General features: G+C 45.1%; 1 protein-coding gene across 6 annotated transcripts in view; it reads right to left on the bottom strand.

Moving 5' to 3' along the window:
- LRP1 (LDL receptor related protein 1) overlaps positions 1-26138 on the bottom strand; it is a 518071-nt gene that overhangs the window by 288228 nt on the left and 203705 nt on the right. For all 6 annotated transcript variants that reach the window (XM_060252267.1, XM_060252262.1, XM_060252264.1 and 3 more), the window contains one exon: positions 22786-23049. In XM_060252267.1, coding sequence (XP_060108250.1) covers positions 22786-23049 — 264 coding nt within the window. The remainder of the gene's footprint in view (positions 1-22785; positions 23050-26138) is intronic.

Here is a 26138-nt window from a genome sequence, read left to right as displayed (position 1 = left end):
CAGAGTGTCAGACTGGATGGGTCATTGGCCTGATCCAACATGGTTTCTCTTATGTTCTTATGTTCCCTGTGTTAAAAACTCCTAAGGAAAGAAAGTAGAACCCTCCCTCCTGGCCATGCCAGTCGTCACTGTGCAGGCAGTTTTAAATGCAAAGGAACATTCAAAACTGGAATCCATCACCTGCTGTCCGGTGCCATCCATTCTATCTACCTCACCCCATTGCATGTATAAACCAGATCTAAATCTTTTCCCTCGCTGTGAAATGTGAATGGAAGTCCTGCGCTGAGAGGAAATATGTGAAGTTGTGATAGTTCTACTGCTTCTATAAATCAGTGGTCCCCAACCTTTTTGGCCCCAGGGACCAACTCCAGGGCCAGCCTGCCAACCGCGACCCCAGAGCTGGCAGGAGGGGGGACCCAATTCAGCTTGCCCCCCGCGGCACCTCCTCCCTCCTGTTTTCCTCCTCCCTCCTTCGCCCCTCCAGCACAGCCTTGCCGCTTCCTCCTCCCCCCTTTTCCTCCTCTCTCCTTCCCCCCCTGTGCAGCCTCACCACCTCTTAAAGGTGCAACTTGACTCCAACTTTGCTCTACCGCTTCAGACCAACATGGCTGCCCCCCTGGATCTATCCTTCTCCCCCCATTTTCCTTCTTAGCTCAGCCCCTGCAGCCTCACCACCTCCTCTCCCCCCCCCCCCATTTTCACCATTTTAAGGCCGGGGAAGGGGTGGTGAAGTCCTCCCGGGCTGCCTTCCCTGCCAGCAGCTGCAGGGGGGGGGGGACCGCTGCAGCCAGCGGCAGCCAAGAGCACGTGGCACCCCAAGCAGGCAACCTTCTGCAGCACTTTAAACCACACACACCCCCGCCCGCAGTGCTCACCCCCTCCTTCCCTTCCTGTCCCTCTCCCCCCCCCCCAGCCTGCAATCACAGCACGCCACTGCCGGCAGGGCCGAGGGGAGGCAACGGGACAGAAAGGGAAGAAGGGGGCGGGTGGCGGCAGCGGGCTCTGCGGAGGAGGCAGACACGTCATGGCCATCAGGGTGGGGGGAGGCGATGGGAAGGGAAGAGAAGGAGGTGATGGAGGAGGAAGCAGGCCCGCCATGGCTGCAGAGCCCAGGCGCAGGGGGGCGGGAGGCGAAGGGACAGGAAGGGAAAGGAAGAGTGGCTAGCAGCCACCAGCAGCATTGAGTGATGCTTCCCTTGCCTCCTTCCCACTTGGGAAGGAGGCAAGGGCAGTGTTGCTCAACGCTGCTTCAGCAGTTTATCTGGCTGATCAACTGATCAGTGGGAAGGGGGAGGAGGAGGGGAGGCTGCGTGTGGGCCGAAGGAGGGAGGAGGAAACAGGTGGGAGTAGGAGGCACTGCGGGGGGGCCTGGCGAGGCTGCGCGGCCCATTGAAAACAGGTCGCGGCCCAATACTGGTCCCCGGCCCAGGGGTTGGGGACCCCTGCTATAAAGCATCTTTAGGAGTGCTGGAGAGGACTTGATTGGCAGGAAAACTGCAGTGTTAAAAAAAAAAATCTCAAATTTCTTTTATACTCCCCTCCAACCCTGCACTGTTTTATCCCTCCTCCCTCCCTGTTCTTGTTTCCAGGAGCAAAAATTTGGGGAGGAGGGAGAGAGAAGCCCTACACCCCCCTGTGCCGGAGTCCCCACCAGGACTGGGGACATTTTGTAAAGTTAAAAGATAGGATCTAAGATGGCACCATGTTCCTGTGATGGACTCAGGGGTGGGGGTGGGGGGGATTATGGCTAACAGATCCTGAGAAACTATTTCCCTGCTTGTAGTCAATGGTACAGTCAGCCACTGCAGCGTTTACAAAAAGAAAAATAGATTCTGACAGAATGTATTGGTTGTTTTCTTTACTCGTATGATACAACTTGACACCGAACGGCCCTTGCAACCTGCTATGAACACACACAGAGATAAACATCACACAGTCTCTTGGGCACCACCAGGGAAAAGCCCAGCAGGAGTTAATTTGCATATCAGGTCACACCCCCTGATGTCACCATTGTTTCACACGGGGCTTTTTTGTAGGAAAAGCCCAGCAAGAACTCATTTGCATATTAGGCCACACCCCCTGACAGCAAGCCAGCCGGAACTCCATTCCTGTGAGTTCCTGCTCAAAAACAGCCCTGGGCACCACAAGGTTGAAACCGTTCTCTTTTTTGTCAGCTACCTCAGCCTTAACTGCTCATGAATTTAAATGGGAAGATTGGGCTACGCTGATTTTTAAAAACACCAAACTGTTTTCCCCCAACAAACTGTTTGTAAAAATCTGAAAGTCAGGCAGCATCAGAAATATTTTGGCACCTTGGGAAATCCAGGCTTTTGCATCACTGAGCTTCCAAACTGACGCTAATGAGGGCTTTACCGCTGATTTTTAGCAAGACGAGAATCACAGCCACAAAGCCGGTTGCTTCTGAGATTCCACTCCAAGGGGTTTGGAGTCCCAGCCCTGCAATGATAGGCACGTAATTACAACTAGGAGCTCATTATGGGTGATTTTAAACATCCCCTGAGCTCAGATGCTGTCGGGGGCTGGGTTGTTGGGTTGTTTTTTGTTTCTGCATGGAAGTCGGGCTCAAGAGGCCCGTTCCATTTCCGCAAGGTGACCTTGGCCAAGGGCAAATGGAGAAGGGCAAATTTGCTAGATAGGTTGGAGGGAGGAAAATCTCTGGAGATTTGGGAGGAGAGAGAGAAAAGGAAGAACAGCTCCCTTCTGTCCTTGAATGTGAGCAGACATTCTTCTCCGGCCAGGATTTCTTTGATTAGAAACAGAAGTGGTACGTTCAGGGAGAGAAAGAGATGGAATGGAAGGAAGGTGGAAAAGAATCCTCCCTTTGCTAAACAGAGGAAAATAAAACCCCAGTCCTTCCATATTCAGAGGCAGTTAACAAGAGAGGGAAGAGTAGGGGATATCTGCTGTTTTCAGGTCTTCTGGGCTTGTTAATTGCATCTGGAAATCCACTGAGAAACAAAGCACTGGATAACTTTGAATCTGATAAGACTTTTTCTTTTCTTTTTTTTCCTTTGCTATCGAGTCACAGCTGACTTAGGGTGATCCCGTGGGGCTTTCAAAGCAAGAGTCTAACAGAGTTGGTTTGCCATTGCCTGGCTTTGCTTCACGACCCTGGTATTCCTTTGTGGTCTCTCACCCAAACACTGACCAGGGCCAATCCTGAGCTTAGAAGGAGCTTAGAACCCTTAGCTTCTGAGATCTGATCCAGGTAGCAAAGAAATGCATTTTTCCCCTGAGAGGTTGAAGCTGAGCAAAACCTCCACTACACATATTTAAAAGTTCTTTTTTGCTGGGTAGAGAACAGGCAGCAGGAGAAGTCAGTGCATTTGCTTTCCCAACATACCTCAACCCATATAAATTATAATACATCTAAAAGGTAAAGGTAGTCCCCTGTGCAAGCACCAGTCGTTTCCGACTCTGGGGTGACATTGCTTTCACAACGTTTTCACGGCAGACTTTTTACATCTAGCAGGAGAAATAATGGGTGAGTCAAGATCTCCCCCCTTCCCCAAGCGGAGAACAGAGATTTGGAGGAACAGAAAACTAGAAAATCTTCAAGGAGGAGATTCCTGAAGATCTCCAGGAAAAGTTTCTTTGACCTGGCCTGACCTTGTCAGGGCGTGGGCAAACGAGAGGTGATAAAAACTCCTTGCACCAAGGAAGAAGGTCTATTTTCCTTGGGTGCTGTCTATGAGCACACACAGACCTCTCCACTAGGAAAGCAGCAGTTGACCACGTGCTCACCTAAAGAGCTAGCACAAGCTTGAAGGCAATGGTAACTCTCTAGAGATATAGAACTCCTAAGCTAAAGAGCCTGATGTATATTTTAACATCTGATAGTGCATGCATAGAGAGAGGGACAGAAGAACTGCATTTTACCCATTTCTTTTGGATCTCATGCTCACCTTAATATGTGCTAGAAGTATGCTTGTGAACATTTTCTTTGTAATAAATACTTTATAACTTCTGATGTTGGCAATGGCTCTCTGTACCATATAGACATCCACCATCTCAGACACGCTATTTTAAAAGGAGAACCAGGGGGGAGGCAGGCCGTTGGCAAGTGGCTATTCCTCCAGCGGCACATCAGACAGTAAACTGTCCCTGTGATGACCAAGTGCTGGGCAGTGGGAAACACAAAGGCAAGGCCTCCGAACTTGGAAGGGAACCTGGGAATCCTGACCCTCCCAGTGGGCAATTCCATACAAAGGTTAGGGAGGGGTTACCCGAGAGTGGAAGAAAAGCCCCTCTGGGTGTTGAGAAAAACCTAGGAGAGCAGGGCCTACAGGCCAGAGCAGGCCGGCTCTGCCACACAGATCAAGGCAGCAAGACTCTTCTTATGTTCAGACATTTAAACAAACAAGTGGAAGGATTATAAACAGCAAGAACTTTGCTGATGTTTGCCACTTTTTAGTTTCTTGCAAAAGGCTGTGTGAGCTCTCCAACTCAGGTGTTCAGTCAAACAGCCTCTTAACCTCTCAAGAGTGAAAACAAGATAATTTTTAAGGTATGAGCAAAGATGAGTGAATCTTGCAGGGCAGGGAAGCTTATGGGGCTCGTCGGAAGTGGGAACTGAGGGAAGATGGCTGCACGCTTGAAACATCTAGGATGAGTGGGTTTTTCCCCTTCCCGCTGCAATTATTTATATCCTAGAGTTGGCCGGGGGTGGGGAGCACAAGCACAAGTGGTTTTGGCCCTTGACTCTTCACTTGAGTCCTAAGCCACCCTCAAGATATGAAAAACTGCAGCAGGGGAGAAAAGAATCAACATCTACTGCTTTACCCTGGCCTAAAATAGATCCTCAGCCAGGACCAGGGCATTTTCTGTCCTGGCCCCTACCTGGTGGAACAAGGTCTCACTGGAGATCAGGGCCCTGTGGGGCTTGATTTCAATTCCACAGGGCCTGTAAAACTGAGCTGTCCCACCAGGCTTTTAGTTGAGGTAGTAAACACCATAAGATCTGGCTTCCCAGCTCAAAACCACCCACTTGTAGGGAGGGAGGGAGGGAGGGAGGAAGGAAGGAAGGAAGGAAGGAAGGAAGGAAGGAAGGAAGGAAGGAAGGAAGGAAGGAAGGAAGGAAGGAAGGAAGGAAGGAAGGAAGGAAGGAAGGAAGGAAGGAAGGAAGGAAGGAAGGAAGGACTGACTCATGGAATACTGCTTGTGATCCTGGCCATATATAATAACCTGGTGGACACCAGCCAAGCATGTCTTGTCTACTTTGGGGCATTCAGTTGTTGTTTGTATACACTGTTTTATACACATTTGTTTTAAAGTGTATTTTGTTGCAAGATGCTTTGCGTCCCCAACAGGGGAGAAAAGCCAGATAAAAGTAGATTAAATAAATAAATCAACAGTTGGTCTTATGTGCCCTACCCAAAAGGTGCCTACAGTCCCTTGTACCATCACAATTCATTCGCTTTGACCAAAGGCATGCTACCAAGAAGACTTCAGTTTGAGTACTGGGGAAATGTAACTTTTCCCCACTGCAGACATGGTATCTGGATCCCATGCATGCAATGAACAACTACACAGTTGTTAGATCCAAGTGGGCAGCTGTGTTGGTCTGAAGCAATAGAACAAATAGACAATAGACAAGTTGCACCTTTAAGACCAACTAAGTTTTATTCAGAATGTAAGCTTTCGTATGCTCTAAGCATACAAAGTCTGATGAAGTCTGCTTAGAGCATACACAGTTGTGAGATATGCAAGGTTTGAATCACTGTGAGCTTTGAAAGCCATCCATGGAAGATATCCAAAAGGCAAGCAGTGCTAATTCAAGAGGAGTGGCTAGATGGGCTTCTGACAAGCTGCCTGCCCCACGTAGGGCATGTAGTCCTAGCCTTCCAAGAATCTTCATGGGAAGCCACAGGTAGAGGATGTTACTAAGCAACTAGTCATGAGGTTACAAAGGCACTACTTAGCTGGCTTTGTGTATGGGAGGGTGGGAGGGAGGGGGAGAGAGAGAGACAGAAACACAGAGAGCGACAGAGAGAGAGACAGATTGAGAGACAGAGACACAGAGACTCCAACCTTATGCAAGATTGCCAAGGGACGGAAGTGCTGGCTGTTAAAGGCTCTTTAATCAAGAGGTTTAATCCTAACAACAGCTGGCTGGTACAGCTGGATAAAAGCCAACTCACAGTGTTTCTTAAAAGTGCAGGTAGGTAACTCACCATCACGGGAGGCTGCCTAGAGGAAGTGTTTATTTTACTGACAGTGTGCTACATTGATATCTAAGCTAGAGGTGCTCCCTTCCAGGAATTTACTTTCTTAAATAAAGGCAGGTTGGCATCAGTGTTTTCTCTAAGCTGAATTAATGTGAGCTAGCCAACCATTTTTTAGCCTCCAGCTCATGCATTTTTATCTTAGCTCAGGAAGGATGGCTCCAGAGCACATTAATTTATGCAGTAGCTCACAACTTTAATGTCAATAGCTCACGAAACAGAATATTTGCTCACAAGATTCCACAGTTTAAGAGGGAGCAGGGGTGAAATTCTAGCAGGAGCTCCTTTTCATATCAGGCCACACACCCCTGATGTAGCCAGTCCTCCAAGAGCTTAAAAGGCTTCTTTATTGTAAGAACTTGGAGGATTGGCTACATCAGGGGTGTGTGGCTTAATATGCAAAGGAGCTCCTGCTAGAATTCCACCCCTGAGAGGGAGCACTGGTTGTCATGAAGGCAGGACTTTCCAAATAACTGGAGGGAATTTGCCATCCCACATTCAATGTCAGAGAACCATCCAAAGTTCTCAGTGATCACATATCAAAGCTGGAATTACTCCATGTATGATATAGTACCTGATGCAAAACCTAGCAGTAGGACCATCTTAGTTTCTTTTACGTTTGTGTACATGTGTGGGTATGTATGTACGTATCTCAGTGTTGGAAAGTGTTATCAAGTCGCAGCACCCCCATAGGGTTTTCTTGGCAAGAGACATTCAGAGGTGGTTTGCCATTGCCTGCGTTTGTGTAGCAACTGTTGACTTCCTTGGTGGTTTCCCATCCAAGTGCTAACCAGCTTAACTACTGATCAGATCAGGCTAGCCTAGACCATCTAACAGGGAACATCACGAAACAGGCACTCCAAAACAATCTGTTGAGGCTGGGCAAATGGGCATCAATGTGGCCAATGAAGTTCAATGTGGCCAAGTGCAAAGTAATGCACATTGGGGACAAAAATCCTAACTATAAATACAAGTTGACTGACCAAGAGAGAGATCTTGGGGTCATGGTAGATAACTCACTGAAAATGACAAGACAGTGTGCGACTGCAATAAAAAAGGTCAACACCATGCTGGGAATTATTAGGAAGGGAATTGAAAACAAATCAGCCAGTATCATAATGCCCCTGTATAAATCGACGGTGCAGCCTCATTTAGAGAACTGTGTAGCATTGGGAAAAGTGCAGAAAAGAGCAACTAGAATGATTAAAGGGTTGGAACACTTTCCCTATGAAGAAAGGTTAAAACGCTTGGGGCTCTTTAGCTTGGAAAAACGTAGATTGCGGGGTGACATGACAAAGGTTTACAAGATTATGCATGGGATAGAGAAGGTAGAGAAAGAAGTACTTTTCTCCCTTTCTCACAATATGAGAACTCGTGGGCATTCAATGAAATTGCTGAGCAGTCGGGTTAGAACGGATAAAAGGAAGTACTTCTTCACCCAAAGGGTGATTAACACATGGAATTCACTGCCACAAGAGGTGGTGGCGACTACAAGCATAGACAGCTTCAAGAGGGTATTGGATAAGCATATGGAACAGAGGTCCATCAGTGGCTATTAGCCACAGCATATCGTCAGAACTCTCTGTCTGGGGCAGTGATGCTCTGTATTCTTGGTTCTTGGGGGGACACAGTGGGAGGGCTTCTAGTATCCTGGCCCCACTGGTGGACCTCCTGATGGCATTTGGTTTTTTGGCCAGAGTGTTGGACTGGATGGGCCATTGGCCTGATCCAGCATGGCTTCTCTTATGTTAGACTTGGACTGCAAAAGGCTCCTTTCACAATTTGAGAACCAAGATGGGGGTTCCCCTTAAGGTAACGCATGTTAAGCCAATCCATGTGCAGATGTGATACGGTTAATGCAAACCACACAGGTGAAATCTGTAATGCAAACAAGGCCCTTCTGTACAGTCTGTGGAACATGAGGCCGGGGCGGGGGTGCCTCCGGATTATTGGGACTGACATTGTGCATAACTTCAGGCTAAAAATTCAAGCCGGTACTGAGCCAAACAACTTGTTGCTTTGTCCTATTGGAACAAGAGCTGCTATTTGTAGGCAGGGCTGAAGACCCTTGCTTTAATCCAGGGCTTGTGTAAACCAAAGGGCAGTTTGGCCAATGATTTTGTAAAATTATTATTATTTAATCCTCCAGTGTGCAGGGAAGGAAACAAGTAAACAGCATCAGTTTTGTAAGCAGCGGTGAAAACTCACAATAAAATGTCACCATCAGCAGCCTGCCAAATACACAAATTTTGAACCACTGAGGCAGACTTTATGCAGAAGAGAATCAAACCCTGACGGTTAGTTGGATGATTTTTTTAAAAAGCAACAATAAAAGAAGTTTGGTGGAAGTTCGAGTTTGCTAAGCCTCATGGAAGTTAATGTTTTATAGATTTACAAATGCACATGAGATCTTCCTTATTCCGGGCACACCAACCTTAGCACAGAGGACGATCAATTTCAGACCCTTTACAGGCAGGCTACTTGGCTTCTGCAGACCCAAATCTCCAAGGAAACAAGGGTCTGCTGCTTTGTTTTGAGCAGAGAAATAAGAAGACTGCAGATTTATACCCTGCCCTTCTCTCTGAATCAGAGTCTCAGAGCACCTTACAATCTCTTGTATCTTCTTCCCCCGCAACAGACACCCTGTGAGGTGGATGGGGCTGAGAGGCTCTCACAGCAGCTGCCCTTTCAAGGACAACTCCTGTCAGAGCTATGGCTGACCCAAGGCCATTCCAGCAGATGCAAGTGGAGAAGTGGGGAATCAAACCCCGTTCTCCCAGATAAGAGTCCGCACACTTAAGCACTACACCAAAATTGCTGGTGGTAGTAAAACTAGAAGGGTGGTAGTAAATAAACAGAATCTAGAAAGGCTTTCCCTTTAAAAAAAAAAAAGTGGTAAATACTGCATATATGGATTAGTTCATAAGTACATCTGCTCATGACCTGAGTTCGATCCCAGTGGAAGCTGGGTTCAGGTAGCCAGCTCCAGGTTGACTCCGCCTTCCATCCTTCCAAGGTCGGTCAAATGAGTACCCAGATTGCAGGGGGGGGAGTGTAGGTGACTGGGGAAGGCAATGTCACCCCAGAGTTGGAAAGCAACGTCACCCCAGAGTCGGCAACGACTGGTGCTTGCACAGGGGACTATCTTTACCTTTTACATCTGTTATCAACTTCTCTGCACTTGATGAGAAGGAACTGAATGTGGGGTTTGACTCTTCTGAAAAGCACTAGGTTGGATTTTATTTCCCTTCCACTAACTGAGGAGGCCTTACTCCAGAAAAAGGAGTCCCTTCCCTGGTGCAAAATTCCTTCCTTCCTCCCCAGCAAGATTCCTTGCTTAGCAGAAGAGAAAATTATCTCCTGATATTCTTCCTATGACATGCCAAGCCATCACAGGGAGTCACAATCCCTTATACAAGCACACGTGTGAACCAGAACCTATTGCCTTTTTCATGATGAAGACCAGTAGCTACTTTTGGTCCATAACTATGTATCTTTCTTTCGGTTTGTAAATCCCGTTTCCGCCATATGTGAAACAAAGGGCACACTGTAGCGGCACACTGATTCAACTCTGCTTCACACCTCACCGTTTGTAAAATCAAAGATCAGCAGCAGCATGCTTCCTAATGCCTATATCTAGAACCCTCAGGCAGGGCCAGCACGTGAGAGTAGGCAAGGTAGGTGGCTGCCTAGGGTGCAACCTAGCCACAAGGGCAGAGGGCGGGGGTGGGTGCTCCCTCCCCGTCCACGCTTGCACTGACCCTGACACTGTTCGGCATTTTTTCTTCACTCTGATCGCTCAGAGTGAAGAAAGAACGCTGTGCCCCCTGCCCAGCAGCCCTGTTTCTTCGCTCTGAGCAACTGGAATGAAGAAACAATGCCACCATAGCCCCTGCTCATCTCCCTCCAAAGTGGGAGAGGGCTGCTGGGCAGGGGGGGTGTTGCCTGATGACATAACTTTCAGGTGATGTCATCATGCCACGTGTACAAAGTATGTGCGATTATAGGCCACGGAGGGGGCAGCAGTACACGGTTCTGCCTTGGGTGGCAGAAACCCTAGCACCAGGGCTGCCCTCAAGTAATACAAAGCAGGTGCCAAAAGGCAGAAAAAAAGACAACTGTAATCAAGTACCAAACAGGCATATTAAGAATACCAAAGATCAGGCTCCAATACACGGCTGCATCCTTGAATTGTTGGATACTGTTCCACTAGAGCAATCATTTGTAACTGGATTTTCCTAAGTGGACAAGTAAATTTAGCTGAAAATGACTGCTACCAAGCAACACTGGGACACAACCCAACCATCTGTGGATGACGGCCATGTGATTACTTCTTCCTGCTCTTTGTCCTCTTCATTTTATGAAATAACATCTAACATGACTGAAAGCCACTGCTGAACACTGTGCTGAGAGTCACTATGCAAAGGTCAAAAACCACTTGGCATTCAGTTGCAGAGGTGGCATTTCCATTCCAGGCACAATCTACACCCTGTAGACCAGGGGTGCTAAATGTCCTGCCTGTGGGTCAGAACTGGCCTGCCCAGGACTTTAATCAGGCCCACTGGGCTCTTTTCTTTCCCCCACCACCACTCCTGTCCTCACCCTTTGAAGCTCCAAGGCTGTCAAAGTTCCCTGCTCTTTCTGGGCCCAGAGATCTTAATGGAAAATCCATTCCACATTTTCCTTGCAACTTTGTGCTGCAATGTGTATCACTTCCCAGCATTCGCTGTAATGTGTATCACTTCCCAGCATTCCTATGGACAGCTGAAGCTGTCACTTCCTGGAGTTGTGTCCTTGCAAATAAAGGGTTGATACTTTGAGCCAGTTTGTCTCTGCTAAACGGACGAGAGGACTGCTGCCTAGTGAGTACTCTACCTTGGGAACCCACAGCTGAAGGGGGATATTACACTGGAGAGCCATTGCCAATCTAAGGGGGGTGGTGGTGGTAAGAAAAGCCCTGCCTGTAATGCTATTGCATTGGCTGTGTTGCATTCTGCATTGTCCAAGCAGTACAAAGGGGGGGGGGGGGCACAGGTGTTTCCTGTGGCTTAGGCTTGAAGGTACAGCTGCACACAGAAGAAGCACCAGTAAAAACATGATGAGCCTCAAGGGCAGATAGTCAAAAGCATGATGAGTGAGGTCATCCGCATGCCAGCTCCTTTTAGGGGGGGAAGGGGGTAGAAATTAGATAGCAGTCACCCAGGAATTCTAAAATATGCAATACAATGAGTCAGTGCAATTTTACAGTAGGGAGAAGTTATGCAGGGAGAGCTATTTTTGGTCAGCTGCTTTGATGGCAACATCAGTGGCACCCAGTCAGCTGCATACAGGTGTTGTCAGAAACTGGCCATCTTGTCGTCTTGGAAGAAAACTGGCTGGCCCCGGGAAAAGGGAAAAAATCAGATGTGTCTCAGTTCAAGAGCTATGTGGCAATTGCTACCATTGCCTCAGCACTAATTCGTATTTGAATCCTCCCAGCTTGTGCAAAGAAAGGGCAGAGGTACCATTTGTGAAAGCTGCCTGGTTTGCCAAGGACTAGAATGGAGTTCAAACATGTCACATACATAATGATGCATCTGCGCAAAGCTCCGGATCATCACATTTCCAAAAATCAACCTCATGTTGTGGTTTGCCCAACCAGCTGTAACATTTTCACAGTGTGTGTGAACAAGATCTTGTGGTACGGGTGGACTGTAAGCTAAATATGAGCAGTCAGTGTGATGCAAGCAGCCAAAAAGGGCTAATGCTGTCTTGGGCTGCACCAACAGAGGTATACCATCCAAATCGCAAGGTGTCATAGTTCCACGTTACAAGAGGTTGGCCACACCTGGAGTACCATGTGCAGGTTCTGGAGGCCACACTAAGAAGGCTGTGGATAGAATGGAGTGGATGCAAAAGAGAGTGAAGTCTGGAAACCAAACACTATGAGGAAAGACTGAGGTAACCTTGGAATGTTCAGTCTGGAGAAGAGGAGGTTGAAGGGAGACATGCCGCACTAGACCATTAATCCTGGTTCAGCCCTGTCCCCAAACTCATATTCTGAATCATGGAATTATAGAAACCAACCCTATGAGTTTATGATTCTATGATTTTAGTGTACAAAATCAGTTTGAGGACAGGGTTGAACCAGGATTAAAGATCTAGTGTGGAATCGGCCATGATGACTGCTCTGTTTAAGCATTTGAAAAGCTGCCCCTTAGAGGAGGGCAGTGAGCTGTTCTTGTTAGCAGCAGAGGAGAGGACTCATGAAGATTGGCTTAAATTACAAGCTATAAAAGTACTGGCTGGATATTGATGGGGGGAATTTACAGCAAGAGTAGTTCTGCAGTGGAACTGACTGCCTAGGGAGGTGGTGAGCTCCCCCTCACTGGCAGTCTTCAAGCAGCGGTTGGATGATATTTATGCTGTCATCATACGTATCAGGGATATTTATGCTGATCCTGTAGTAAGCATGGGTTAGACTAGATGCCCTGTATGGCCACTTCCAGCTCTATGATTCTATGAACCAAATGTGGAAGCAGTGGCTCTGCATCCATCATTGGGTTATCGATGCCCAACTGGATCTCCCATTGCTTATTTTATCCTTCCAAAAGGGAACCAAAAGAGGGTAACCCAGTTAATGCTGAAGGAAAGGACTTCCTTGGAATGTTCCTGACAATGGCTCCCTATCTGTTTTACCTGGAAACAGAGTGTCAAGAAGGCTTTAGTTACCTCCCACTGCAGGGGAATCAGCCCATGATGCCTGGTCTCCCACCACTGGCAAACAACCAGGAAATACCACACACCAGGGCTTTTATTGGTAGCAGGAACTCCTTTGCATATTAGGCCACACACCCCTGATGTAACCAATCCTCCTGGAGCTTACAGTAGGCCCTATACTAAGAGTCCTGTAAGCTCCTGGAGGATTGGCTATCAGGGGTGTGTGGCCTAATATGCAAAGGAGTTCCTGCTACCAATAAAAGCCCTGGTGTGTAATTCGCAAAAATGAATTCCTGCTACAAAAAACAGCCCTACCACACACTGTAGACTAGCTAGATTAAAGTCCAGTGGGGGGTATCTTGATGTTTAAGGTGCTACTGGTCTAAAATCGAGCTCTTTTACTGCAAACCAACACAGCTACTCTGTGAAACACATGAATGGCTATACAGTGTTAAATAATGTTAATGGAATGACAGTGTTAATATAAATTCTGAATAAGCACTATAGTAATGGAATGTACACTTACTTCTACCATAAAGAGTCTCAAAGAAGCTTACAATCACCTTCCATTCCTCTCTCCACAACAGGCACCTTTTGAGATAGATGGGGCTGAGAGAGTTCTGGGAGAACTGTGATTGAGGAGTCCCAGGTGAGGAGTGGGGAATCAACCCCAGTTCTCAAGATTAGAGTCTGCTGCTCTTAATCACTACAATTCAGGGGTGCCAAACATGTGGCTCAGGGAGTCAAATCAGGCCCCCAAGCAACTGGCTGTCATCTGCTTCCTTCTCCCTCTCTCTTGTTTCCTTCTGCATCACAGCTTGCTTTGCAAGGTTTGCTCAATCACACCGGAACTACCTCTATTTTCTCAATTGGCTGAGGCTCCTGCCTTGGGAAGGAAGAGGGGGATGGATAGCTTGCTTTGCCAGATTCTCTCAATCACAAAGCAGAGCTAGTGAGTAAGCCTTTCTTCCTTCTATTGGCTGAGGCTCCTCCCCTCCTGTCCCATGGAAAAAGTAAGGAAAGAGCCAGAGCTTCCTTTGCCCAGTTCCTTGGATCTCATGAAAGGTGAAAGGAAAACACTTTTATGACCAACAAGTACTAATGTTTTAAACATATTTTAAAGTTTTTTTTAAAAAAAAATCTTTGTGTTTGTCTGTGTTCTTTATAAAGCTTTTATCTCTGCTACCTGGCATTACATTTTATGACACACACGGCCCAGCCCAACAGGTCTCATTTATGTCAGATCCATCCCTCATAACAAATGAGTTCAACACCCCTGCACTACATCACACTGGCTCTCAGTTTAAAGCATCACTGCATGTACACTTCCCTTAAGTAGAAGCCATACAGGAATGCCTCCAAAGACCTCATTACTGAAAAGCATCCCTGTAGACCTCTGAATATAAGCATACATATACCCACTTCTAACTTTTCCATGACACCAGTCCATAAAATGAGATGGAATGGCGTAGCAGGTGTCTTGCCCAGCGTGATATTCAATCACCTCAAGGACACATTTATATTTGTCCCAGGTCATCTACAAGTTCTACAGTACAGCTTAGCGACAGCTTCCTCTACGACTTCAGTGGACAGACAGGCCCCAAGATCAAAGGGAAGGCACTGGAGGTATGCCCTTCCTATGTCCCTTTCCCGATTCAAAGGATTCAGACTATTTCTGCCTGGCATAAGAACGAAAGGCCAGAGGCAGCCTCTTGGAAACAGAGCCATGGAGAGAGAAGAACTTGACTTGAGCTTGTAAGGAGAAAGCAAAAAAGAAATAAATAAATAATCAAGAAGCAAAAGGGAACGATGTGGGGTTAAAGCACCATTCTGACTAATTAAAGAGCATCCCTTCCAAGACCAAACAGGGTAAAGTTTTCTAACTAATCTTGCTTCCTGTGCTGATAATTATATGCATTCCCAAACAGGGCAAACCTAGACATGACGGTAGCAAACACTGCTCTTTAAATGCAAGTTTGTACTAACAACACAGAATGCAGGGGTGCGGGACGGTCCAATTTAAACAGCAAAAAAGGAATTGCAAATGAGGAAATTGCTTACGGCAGTACTGGTCCAAAAGTAAAGTCCCTCAAAGGAACAAACACAATTTTGTAAGGACCAACCAATGACACATAAGCTGGGGAACTCAAAAGTTTGCAGTCCATTTTGTGTGTTTTTTACCCAGCTAGACTTGGTATCAGACTACAAGATAAGAGACGTGACTTTGGGGCAACTTCAGGGAAGAATTAGGTGCGCCTCACTGAGCAATTGGGAGGAAGGGCAGGTTGAAAACATGGCATACGGACAGTGCCACAATGAGAAAGCTGGTTCACCACCTTGCACTGATATATCTTTTTTTCCCTCTCTTGTATTCTGACAACCACATCTCTTGCTGGGGGGCAAACCTGCATTAAAAAGAATGATCTGCCATTGTCATGTCGAATGTAGTCCTAGGTCTAGTAGTTATAGATTTGGGTCTCTGGCCACTGTGTCGTACAGAATTGGATCTAGGAACTTTGCAAAGGGGAAATCAAAAGAGGGCACTCGGTCTTTAAATAAATCAACATGTTCTTGAAACTACCAACGGAGATCTCCAAGCACCCATATTCACATACTTCCATACAGGGCTTTTTTTGTAGAAAAAGCCCAGCAGGAACTCATTTGCATATTAGGCCACACCCTGCAATGACACCATTGCTTCACACAGGGCTTTTCTGTAGAAAAGGCCCAGCAGGAGCTCATTTGCATATTAGGCCATACCCCACGATGTCACCATTGTTTCACACAGGGCTTTTTTGTAGAGAAAGCCCAGCAGGGACTCATTTGCATATTAAGCCACATCCCCTGACAGCAAGCCAGCCAAAAATGCATTCCTGTGCATTCAAAAAAAGCCCTGCTTCCATATAAATTAATATAACAAGTACAGTCCTGCTAGATCACAGAGCAAGTTCATTTAGTCCAGCACCTGGTTTCTCACAGGAGCAAGCCAGATGCATTGAGGACGCATAAACACAGGGATGAAATCAGCCGGCGTTCTCCCTGTCCCAGCAACTGCTACTCAAAAGCAGACTGCCTCTGAAAATGGAAATTCCATTCTGCTTTTACATTCGTGCAATGCAAGGTCATGATTAAATTAGTTTGAAAATTTTCCCAGCAACTGCAGGTTGTGATCCAAAGCAGCAAGAGTTGGGAGTTGGCATCAATAATTGTGAAGGTTGCTGCTGCTCTTGCATTAATTCTCCGGAGGCACTGCTTTGGAAGAGATCGACATGAGGCTTGGCACAGTGGAAGTCTGAATTTGCAGGTGTCCACCTTTACTCATACACGGTCATTCACGCATTCGATATTTCTTCCACTTTCTATTCCACTTGAACTACATTCCTATGTGGTACAAACACCACGTTGAGAGAAACAATGTTTGTGTCTTAAAATCAGCTGTGACAGTCACTGTTGAATAGGAGAACCGTTGCTATTGGATGGGCAAGATTCATGGGAGCTCTTGGGAGAAGGCCAAACAGAGCAATGGAAAAGAAATGGGGTTATGATTTCCTTGATAGTGAAACATGCAGACAAGATGAAGCAACGGTAATTCAGGAGAGAACCTGTTAATGGTGTGGTTTTCAGGAGGGAACAAGGAATAAAGAAAACAATTTGGGACACAGAAAACATTTTCTCAGGCGCTGACATTGGCAGAGGAAGAAGGAAAACTGATGGAGTTGATTAAATTTTCATGGAATGAAAAAGAAACAGAAGTAGGTTAGCGGGAAGATATTCCTTCAGTGAGGCATCGTTTGTTTGATTTGTATCACAACCTTCTTCCAAGGAACTCAAAGAGGCATATATGCAGGAGTGGAATACTAGCAGGAGCTCCTTTGCATATTAGGCCACACATCCCTGATATAGCCAATCCTCCAAGAGTTTACAAAGAGCCTTGTAAGCTCTTGGAGGATTGGCTGTATCAGGGATGTGTGGCCTAATATGCAAAGGAGCTCGTTATGAAATATATGAAATTTTGGAGCAGTCTCCCATTGGACAGAAAACTGGTATAGAAGGTAAAGAAGGATCACGTGGTCCTTGGTCCAAGAACAGGGGTAGAGAAGCAGATGGAATGGGTCAGTCAAAGTTAGGAACTGGAACAGGTGACATGAAACACAATATAACAGGTCTACCAGAATCTTTAAAACAGGGGTATCGATCTCATATGTCACGAGGGCCGGATCTGACACAAATGAGACCTTTTTGGACTGAGTGTCATAAAATGCAATGCCAGGTAGCAGAGATATAAACTTTATAAAGGACACAGACAAACAAATTAAAGTTTTTTAAAAAACTTAAAACATTAGCACTCATTGGTCTTAAAGGTGCTTTCTTTGTATTTCTCCCATGGGATCCAGGGAACTGGGCAAAGGAAAATCTGGTTCTTTCCTTCCTTTCCAGGGGACAAAGAGGGAGAGGAGCCTCAGCCAATAGAAGGAAGAGAGGCTTGGCTCAGTAGCTCTGCTGTGCGATTGAGAGAGCCTGAAAAAGCAAGCTCTGCCTCCCCCTTCCTCCCCAAGAGAGGAGTCTCAACCAATGGATAAAATAGAGGTTTTGCTCTGTAGCTCCTGTGCAATTGAGCAAGCCTGGCAAAGCAAGCTGTGACACAGAAAGAAACAAGAGAGAGGGAGAAGGAAGCAAATGACAGCCAGTTGCTCAAGGGCCTGATAGGAGCCCTCCAAGGGCCTGAATCGGCCCCTGTGCCACATTTGACACCTCTGATTTAAAGGATACCTTGGAAATGGCACCAATTCTCCATTTATGAAGGATCTCTCTTCGTCTGCCATGTAACATAAAGCTACAGGCAAGTAGCCGCACTTCCTTATGGCAACGGAGCTTAACAGAGAATACAGCCACAATTCATGTAGCTTGTTCTGTATGACTCATCTTGCCTCCCAGATGGCTTAGATTTTTTTTAAGATTATTTTATAAATCAACTACCTCCAGGCTGGGAAGTACAGACTATTTGGCCAACAGAAATGGAGTACTAAAATAAATAACCAGCATAACAACAATGCAACTTAAATTATTTAATCAACCCTGGATTTCAACATGCAACTAGTATTCTCTATAAAATTATGCAGGCAGCTTACTTGGTGGGGACAAAAAAACAAAGAAAACAAACCCAAAGGAGAGCCAAAGAAGGCTGAAAAGGGAAGCGGCAAAAATTGGAGCCTGAGTTCCTAGCAGCTACCCACAGGCATAATACAAAACATGATCTATTTCACAAGAGGGAGGAATCCACAAAACCCAAAGCCTAAATAACAGGAAATAACCATATCCACTCTTTGGGGGGAGGAATTCACATGAACTGCTGAGAAAATATTTGGACCCCATTTCCTTAAACGTAAGCATGCAAAAAAGCTGAAGTATTCAAGACAGGCCCACATTCAATTCTTCCCCTTTTATTATTTTTTGGGGGAGGGGGGTGAAAAATGGGCAAACACTTTTTTGACACTGGTCCTCCAATCAAAATTTGTTGTACCTTCTCTGCCCCCCACCTAACCTACTGCCACCCATGTGTGCCAGAAGGGAGCTTGCAAAAAGAGCATGTAGTTGCATGCAAAGATTTTGGGCTTTGAGAGTGATGCCCCAACACTGGCATTCGACGTGGAATGAAACAAGATCTCTCGGCCCATTCCTAAAACCATTCCCAAACAAGTGTCAGAAGACAAAAAAAGTAGCTCTTTCCTTTTTGATTTCCTTCTTCCCAAACCACTTGGAATAATAAAGCAACAATGGGGTTCAAAATCAATGGTGGTAGAATTGCTTTGATTGGCTCTTGGCAGAGAATCCTCATTTGGTTGACATATATATTAGCTGATAAGGATACAAAGGTTTCCCTAGATCAGGGGTGGCCAAACTGTGGCTCGGGAGTCACATGTGGCTCTTTCACACATATTGTGTGGCTTTTGGGGGAAAAAACCCACACCATTGGAAAGCTTGGAGAAGGCATTTGTCTCTTTAAGTAACAAGCCAAGCCAGCCGGCAGTTTGGAGAATGCAGTTAAAGTTAAAGTAGTTTTCTTTCCACATCTCCCTCCCTTCTCCCTCCTCATCTATTTTCCTTCCTTCCTTCCTATTTTGTGGCTCTCAAACATCTAACATTCATGTCTTGCAGTTCTCAAACATCTGATGTTTATTCTGTGTGGCTCTTACATTAAGTAAGTTTGGCCAACCCTGCCCTAGATCCTATTCCTCCCTAGAATGTCAAATACCCAGGATGCCCCTCCCCCTGCCTCTGAAGGTGGAAAGGGCACCCCACAGTTTGAGGATCAGTGGCTCAGACGTAAGAAATTTCATAGTCCAACCTTCTACTAAGAAACCAAGAAAACTACAGACCTAGAACTTTTGGAGCTGCCTTTAAATGCTTATTCTTTGAACCTGCTTTCACTTTTATTCCTTGTTATCAAAATGCACCCTCATCCAAATCATTTCAATCATGTAGGAGGATGCTGTGACAAAGCATAGCTATGATGCTCTTACCTATCATTTGTTCTATTTAGTTCTAAGAAAAGCTAATCTTGGATAGGGCTGAAGAATTATCTTTTCTGCCCTCTTCTTTCAGAGAATACCACAAAAAGGTTTGAAAATAGGTCTCTCCCTGGGCCCCAGACCAGTACCGGTCCGTGGCCCATCAGCAACCAGGCCGCCAGCCTCGCTCCCCCCCTCCCGCAGCAACAGCGGCAAGCAACTGCTGAACAAGCGGCACTGCCCTTGCCTATGGAGGCAAAGGAAGCCACTTGTTCAGCGGGTCGCTCACTGCTGCCACCGTGGTTTTCCCCGTGAATCAGCTGATTGGTGGGAGGGGGGGTGAGCTTTTAAAGAGCCCGGAAGGTGCTTTCCTGGCTTAACATCGTAAAAACAGGGAGGAGGAGGTGCCATGGGGCGGGGTGGAGGAGACTGTGTGGCATGGGGTGGGGAGGCCAAATTCAGTTCCCCCACCCTGTTGGTGGGCCGGCCGGTCCCTGGAACCAAAAAGGTTGAGGACCACTGCCCTTGATGACACACTGACACACATTAGCACATATACATACTAATTGGTTTGTCCTTCACAAGTTTGCCTAGCCCTTTTTAAAGAGGCTAGTGACCAGAATTTCATTTGGGAGGGGTTGTGGCTCAGTGACAGAGTTCAGAAGGTCCCAGGTCCAATCCTTGTTGTCTCCAGTTAAAAGGATCTGTTAGCAGGCAAGAAATGAAATATTCTGGAAAGCTGCCGCCAGTCAAAATAGGCAATACTGACCTCAACACAACAAGAATCTGATTCTATAAGGCAGCTTCTTGCGTTCATGTGTTCCATAAATTAACTTTGTGAGTGTGTGTGTGTGTGTGTGTGAGAGAGAGAGAGAGAGAGAGAGAAGAAGAAGAAAATCAGTACTTCATGTTGCCTGTTATAAATCTACTGCCCAATCCAATGTATGTTTACTTTTGAGTAAGTCCCACTGTGGTCCACAGACCTTACTCATGGGCAAGTATAGAAGAAGAAGACTGCAGATTTATACCCCGCCCTTCTCTCTGAATCAGAGACTCAGAGCGGCTTACAATCTGCTATATCTTCTCCCCCCACAACAAACACCTGTGAGGTGGGTAGGGCTGAGAGGGATCTCACAGCAGCTGCCCTTTCAAGGACAACTCCTACGATAGCTATGGCTAACCCAAGGCCATTCCAGCAGCTGCAAGTGGAGGAGTGGGGAATCAACCCCAGTTCTCCCAGATAAGAGTCTGCACACTTAACCACTACACCAAACTGGCTCTATACACAGGACTACAACTCTAGAGATGGAGTTTTGACTTCCTTTGGGCGGTTTTACCCCCGACTTGTAAAGCGACTTGTTAAATGTAAAAGTTCTGACTGGGATTGTTCTGTAACAGCTAGTCTAGCCACACTACCTCACTGTGGGTATTCTATCATGAATAACTCAGGTTTCTGTTCTCCCTGGAAAAACAAATAAGGAAACAGACATCTGAACCACAGACAGACAGAGGATCATTTTCTCCAAATTCTTGTTCTGTGTACTGTCGGGGGTCACAATCACGTCCAAGCCTGAGCTGACACAGAAAAAATTCTCTGAGATCAGCCAAAGGACCTTTGAAAGACGATTAGAATGGGCTCAGTCCATTCACAGGCATTCCTATCAACAGCTTTATCAAATGGTCTCCCGCCCACAGCTATGAGCCAATCTGCCTTGCACATAAGACACATAAAGTGCCTTGGAACAGTTGGGTGTTATAAGCTCTTGGGAGGATTGGCTTTTTACAAAAAAGGGTAGGCTTTTTACAAGGACGGGCTTTTTACAAAAAAAGAGCCTTGTAAGCTTTTGGAGGATTGGCTACATCGGGGGTATGTGGCCCAGGCCTTGGATTCAGCAGGAGCACATCTCTGAACCTTTCTGAGAGTTCCACCTCCTCCTTCCCACCTTGTCCATTGAATAGTAGGTGCAGCTGCATAACAATCCCTGGATGAGCTCCACCACCTATTTTTCTACAAAATGACCCCCAATGTGGCCTAATATGCAAAGGAGCTTCTGGTAGAATTCCAGCCCAGGTGTAGACTATTATGGTGATCTACCATCCAAGTATTGACTAGGGTTGACCCTGCTTTAGCTTCCAAGATCTGACAAGACTAGGCTAGCCTGAGTTATCCAGGTCAAGGGAAATGAAGGATAACGACAACAGAAGATGATAGCCAGGCATCCCCTCTACTGTTTTTAGACTCCAGCTAAAGACCTCCCGAGAGCTTTGTTATTTTAATTGGTTTAATTATATTATTTATGGTGTTTATGTATATAGCGGGGGGAAGCTTCTTGGTCATAAGAGGCTTTGGGTCCCTTTGGGCAGAAAAGTGAGCCACATACGTATAAATAAACAGTTCCAATCCTCAATATAAACTCCTCTGGGAAGAACTGTGTAGAAAATAAAACTATAAATACCAATAGAACACATAAATAATAGATAACAATGAAGAACCAAGAAGGAACGTGCCCCGTAAATTTCCTAGGAGGTGTGCACTGAAGGAAGCAGTGTTCATCTAGCCTTCTCTACAATGATTTAAGCAGAAAAAAACTCATTGCCAAATTTGATAGGCATTTTTAACCATTTTAGTCTCCCTTATTTCACTCGCTGCAATATCCATTCCAACATCAGCCTGCCATCCATGAAGATGCAGAAGGCTGTCGAGGGCACATGGAAGATGGGGGCGGGGGGGGGGGATATTCTAGCTGTAAGTATTGCCTGAGAAACAACCAAATTGCTGCAAATCGTTCAAGTCCTCCTGTCCAGCAGCATCCAATTTGTGCAATAGAGATTAAAAGCCTTGCCTCAAGGGACAAGGTTATGAATAATTTAGTTAACATCTACTAAAGATTATCTCTTTCTCCCCCCTCCCTCCAAAAACAGTTGTCCTTTTCTGTTTGTTCCATTCAAAGTTCAGTGGTAATAAAATTAGCTGTTTTCTGCTGAAGAATATACATTTCTATTTGCTACCGGCAGGGTAGAATTCTAGCAGGAGCTTCTTTGCATAATAGGCCACACACCCCTGATGTAGCCAATCCTCCAAGAGCTTGCAAGCTCTTGGAGGATTGGCTACATCAGGGGTGTGTAGCCTAATATGCCAAGGAGCTCCTATTAGAATTCCACCCCTGGCTACTGGGGGGTTTCAAAATCACCCCAAGCATAAAATGTAGGCAAGAAAATACTATAACCAAACCACATTACTTGTTTTTTAACTAGCATTGACTTGCATGTTTTGGGGGAACATTAGCAGAAGTCCCCATTACAGACTTCAATACAACCAGTTATCTACTTACGATGCAAGCTGAGCGAGATGTTGATGTACCGCTCCTCAACGAAGCCCTTGAGATTGGGGATTTTGGCACATTTCAGGATAGTATGCGAGGCACTGTCACCAACATGGACCCAACAGACTGTGTCTTCGACGTAGTTGAAGTCCATGGCAGTAGTCTGCTTAGTGCTGGTGGGAGTGATGTTAGGGACGGGCCCACCACTCAAGTAAGTAGCTAAGATGTTCTGCGAGTTGGCGATGAGTAGGATGGGAGGTCGGTCCACTGGTTCTGATAAAGAAATAAAGCTAATGAGGGATCAATACTCATTTTCAGTTTTCATCAGAGATCCATGCTTCCTAGGACAAGTTCCATCAAAAGCACAACAAGGGACATACCCCAGACTAACAAGGTATGATAGAAAATAAGTTTCAATTTGCTACCTGCAGCATTTTTTAAAAATCCAAGAAAAATTAAGGGGAAACTTCTAAGGGTGGGAAGGAGGTAGAGATAGGGCCTTCCGGTTTTGGTGACCTGTTAGGAGCGACTCGGACTGGCGCATCCAGAGCCACTCCTTAATCGGGCAGTGGAGGGGTCTCCCCCGTCAGGAGACTCAACCCTGGGACCCAGAAGGGTCCTGGAAGGCAGACGGCTTGAGCTGCGGAACGGGGGTGACAGCAGCGGCTGCCTCCTGATCCCGGCTCTCTGTGAGCCTCACTGCCCCAATTGCCATTTTTAAATGGCATTGGGGTTGACTGCCGGACTTCTTTTCTTTTCTTCACTTAGAGATTCTTCATGAGCTAGACAAGCTGCATCATTGTTATGAAGACTGTAAGTTCTTTTTCTTTTTAATATCAAGTTCTGAGGCATTGGTCTTTCAAGCAGGGGAAGTAGAGAGCTGGGATTGAAGCGGAACATAGTCAGAGGCAAAGGCTGAGAAAGGCGGGGGACTCTCTCTTTTTCTTTCGAGGCTTCCAAAAGTTCCTGCCTAACCTGGTGACTTTTACAATCCTTGCATGAGAAATATGAACCACACCAGTTTCTAAATATAGAAAAGATTTGATGGCTGAATTGAAGTGACTTGTTTTAAACTTCTTTCTGGAGAAAGACTTGGCTTTGGGAAAGTTGTTAGCAAGTATATATGGATGAGAAGGACAGCTGGTACAAGAAGCAATTTGAAGTTTATGACGAAGTCCTCTGAACAAATGTATGCAAGCTATAAATAGACATTTAAATTCTTGTGGGCTTTGTATACTGGATTATAAAATATAGCTAGATTGTTGGCTGAAGGAAGAATACCTGTGCAAATTTTCAAAGTGGATTATAAATTCCTGATGGTGGATATTATGGATATAACCTTTTAATTTTGGTACGTTACATATGGTTTGAATATTCTTGGCTTTTTATTTTTATATATTCGTTTTTCCCATTTTTTCCTTTTTCCCATATCATACTTGGAGTTGTTCATTTTTTTTCTATTTTTATTTTGGGAATATCTGGATTAATTTGTTCTGGCTTATTCTATTTTTTTCTTCTTTTAGGCTATTTGTTTAATTTTTAGCTTCTGATTTCACCTGTGGATTACAAATGGGGCATCCAGCTCTGGATTACAATTCATAACCTGGAGCAGTTGGATGAGTTTGTTAAGACTTGGATTTTATTGAGCTATCATCGTTAGAAAAAATGTCACAGCGAACTGTTTCTGTTTCAGTGAGTCGAACTGTTTTGGCTAGCTGGCACTAAAGATGTTGTGCTAAAAAGATTTTGTTTAGTATAAGTTTTATCATTGTTTTGGGTTTGGTAAATTGTTGATAGAAGCTAGAAGGCTGTTTCTCTAAAATCACTGTATATCATTGGTATTGTTTGGCAGATAATAGCTTATCTAATACAAATAGGAACATTGAGTTCCAAAACAAAATTTCAAGAGGCAGTGTATGGATCTTGTGGTTGTGAGTGCAAGCATATTAATAAGGATGGAAAATAAAGCTGAGACTGGCTTTAAAGAAACAATTAAAAAGAAAGATAATCAAGAAGGTAAACTACCAATCCCTTCACCTAGCTCTTCGTCTGGCCCAGGAAAATTTACAACCATGCAGGGAGATATGAAAGAGATGCAAAATACTCTACTAACTGCCATAGCGCAGTTGACTGGTAAAGTAAATAATATAGGAGAGCCGATGGCAGAGATCAAACAAGAACTCCTAGAGAACAGAAAATAGACAACAGAGACCAACAAAGCTTTAAAGGTACTGGATGCACAGGTGACGGACAACACACAAAAGGAGGAACAATTGGGAAAAGAACAGAATGTACATGATACCCGACTTCTACAGCTGGAAATAGATATAGGAGCCTATATGCTGAGGTTTCAAAATGTACCAGAAGAAAAAAATGAAGATTTACAGAAAATATTAAGTGAGACGTTGGCAGAAATTCTACAGGTGACTCCTGAAAGGATGGTAGAAGAGTTTGATCAAGTTAAGCGAGTACCATCAAGCTTTACAAGACGGAATAAATTGCCCAGCGAAATTAATCTGAAGCTTACAAGAAAGAAGACCAGAGATGATATCTTGAAGCAAGCAAGAGACAAATCAGTGATGATAGCAGGAAATATGGTGAAAATCTTGAGAGAGGTACCATGGCCAGTGAGACAAAAGAGGAGAGAATATCAAACCTTGATAAATTTTTTGAGAGAAAGAGAACTACCCTACACATGGCTAATGCTGGAAGGTTTGATTTTTACTTATGAGGAGAACAGATATAGGATAAATTCTATCTTTAAAGCTCAGAATTTTCTGGATAGAGCGAAGGGAAAAGAGGGGAAGGAAGATTAAGAGGAAGAAGAATGTTCTGATGAAGAGGATCCAAATGAACCACGGAAATATCCGACAAGATTACAGACTAAAAAAGATAAAAAAGATAGTGATAAGAAAAATCCATAATTAATGTGAATGGACTTAATTCTCCTGTTAAAAAGAGGAAGACCTTTAGATACCTGACAAAATTGGAAATGGATATAATTTGTTTACAAGAAACCCATCTTTTAGCTAAAGATCAACACCTTTTGAAAAATAAGAAACTTGGCAGTTTGTTTACAGCAACAGACATGAACAAAAAGAAAAGGGGAGTGGCAATTTACGTTATGGACAAATTTAACCCGCAATTAAAGTACGTTTCTGAAGATGGAAGAATTCTTCTAGTGGAAGTCATGGTGGACAATAAAAAAATCCTACTGGCAAATATTTATAACCTGAATGATCACCAAAAGAAATTTTTCCAAGACTTACATCTCAAGTTGTCAAATCTGGAATATGCATAGTAGGCGATTTTGATGCAGTTTCTGACAGACAATTGGATAAAAAAATACATAAACATACTAA

The sequence above is a fragment of the Heteronotia binoei genome, chromosome 13, assembly GCF_032191835.1.
Source record: "Heteronotia binoei isolate CCM8104 ecotype False Entrance Well chromosome 13, APGP_CSIRO_Hbin_v1, whole genome shotgun sequence".
Classification (NCBI taxonomy): Eukaryota; Metazoa; Chordata; class Lepidosauria; order Squamata; family Gekkonidae; genus Heteronotia; species Heteronotia binoei.
Note: the sequence above shows the minus strand (reverse complement) of the source record. Positions and strands in the feature narration are given on the sequence as shown.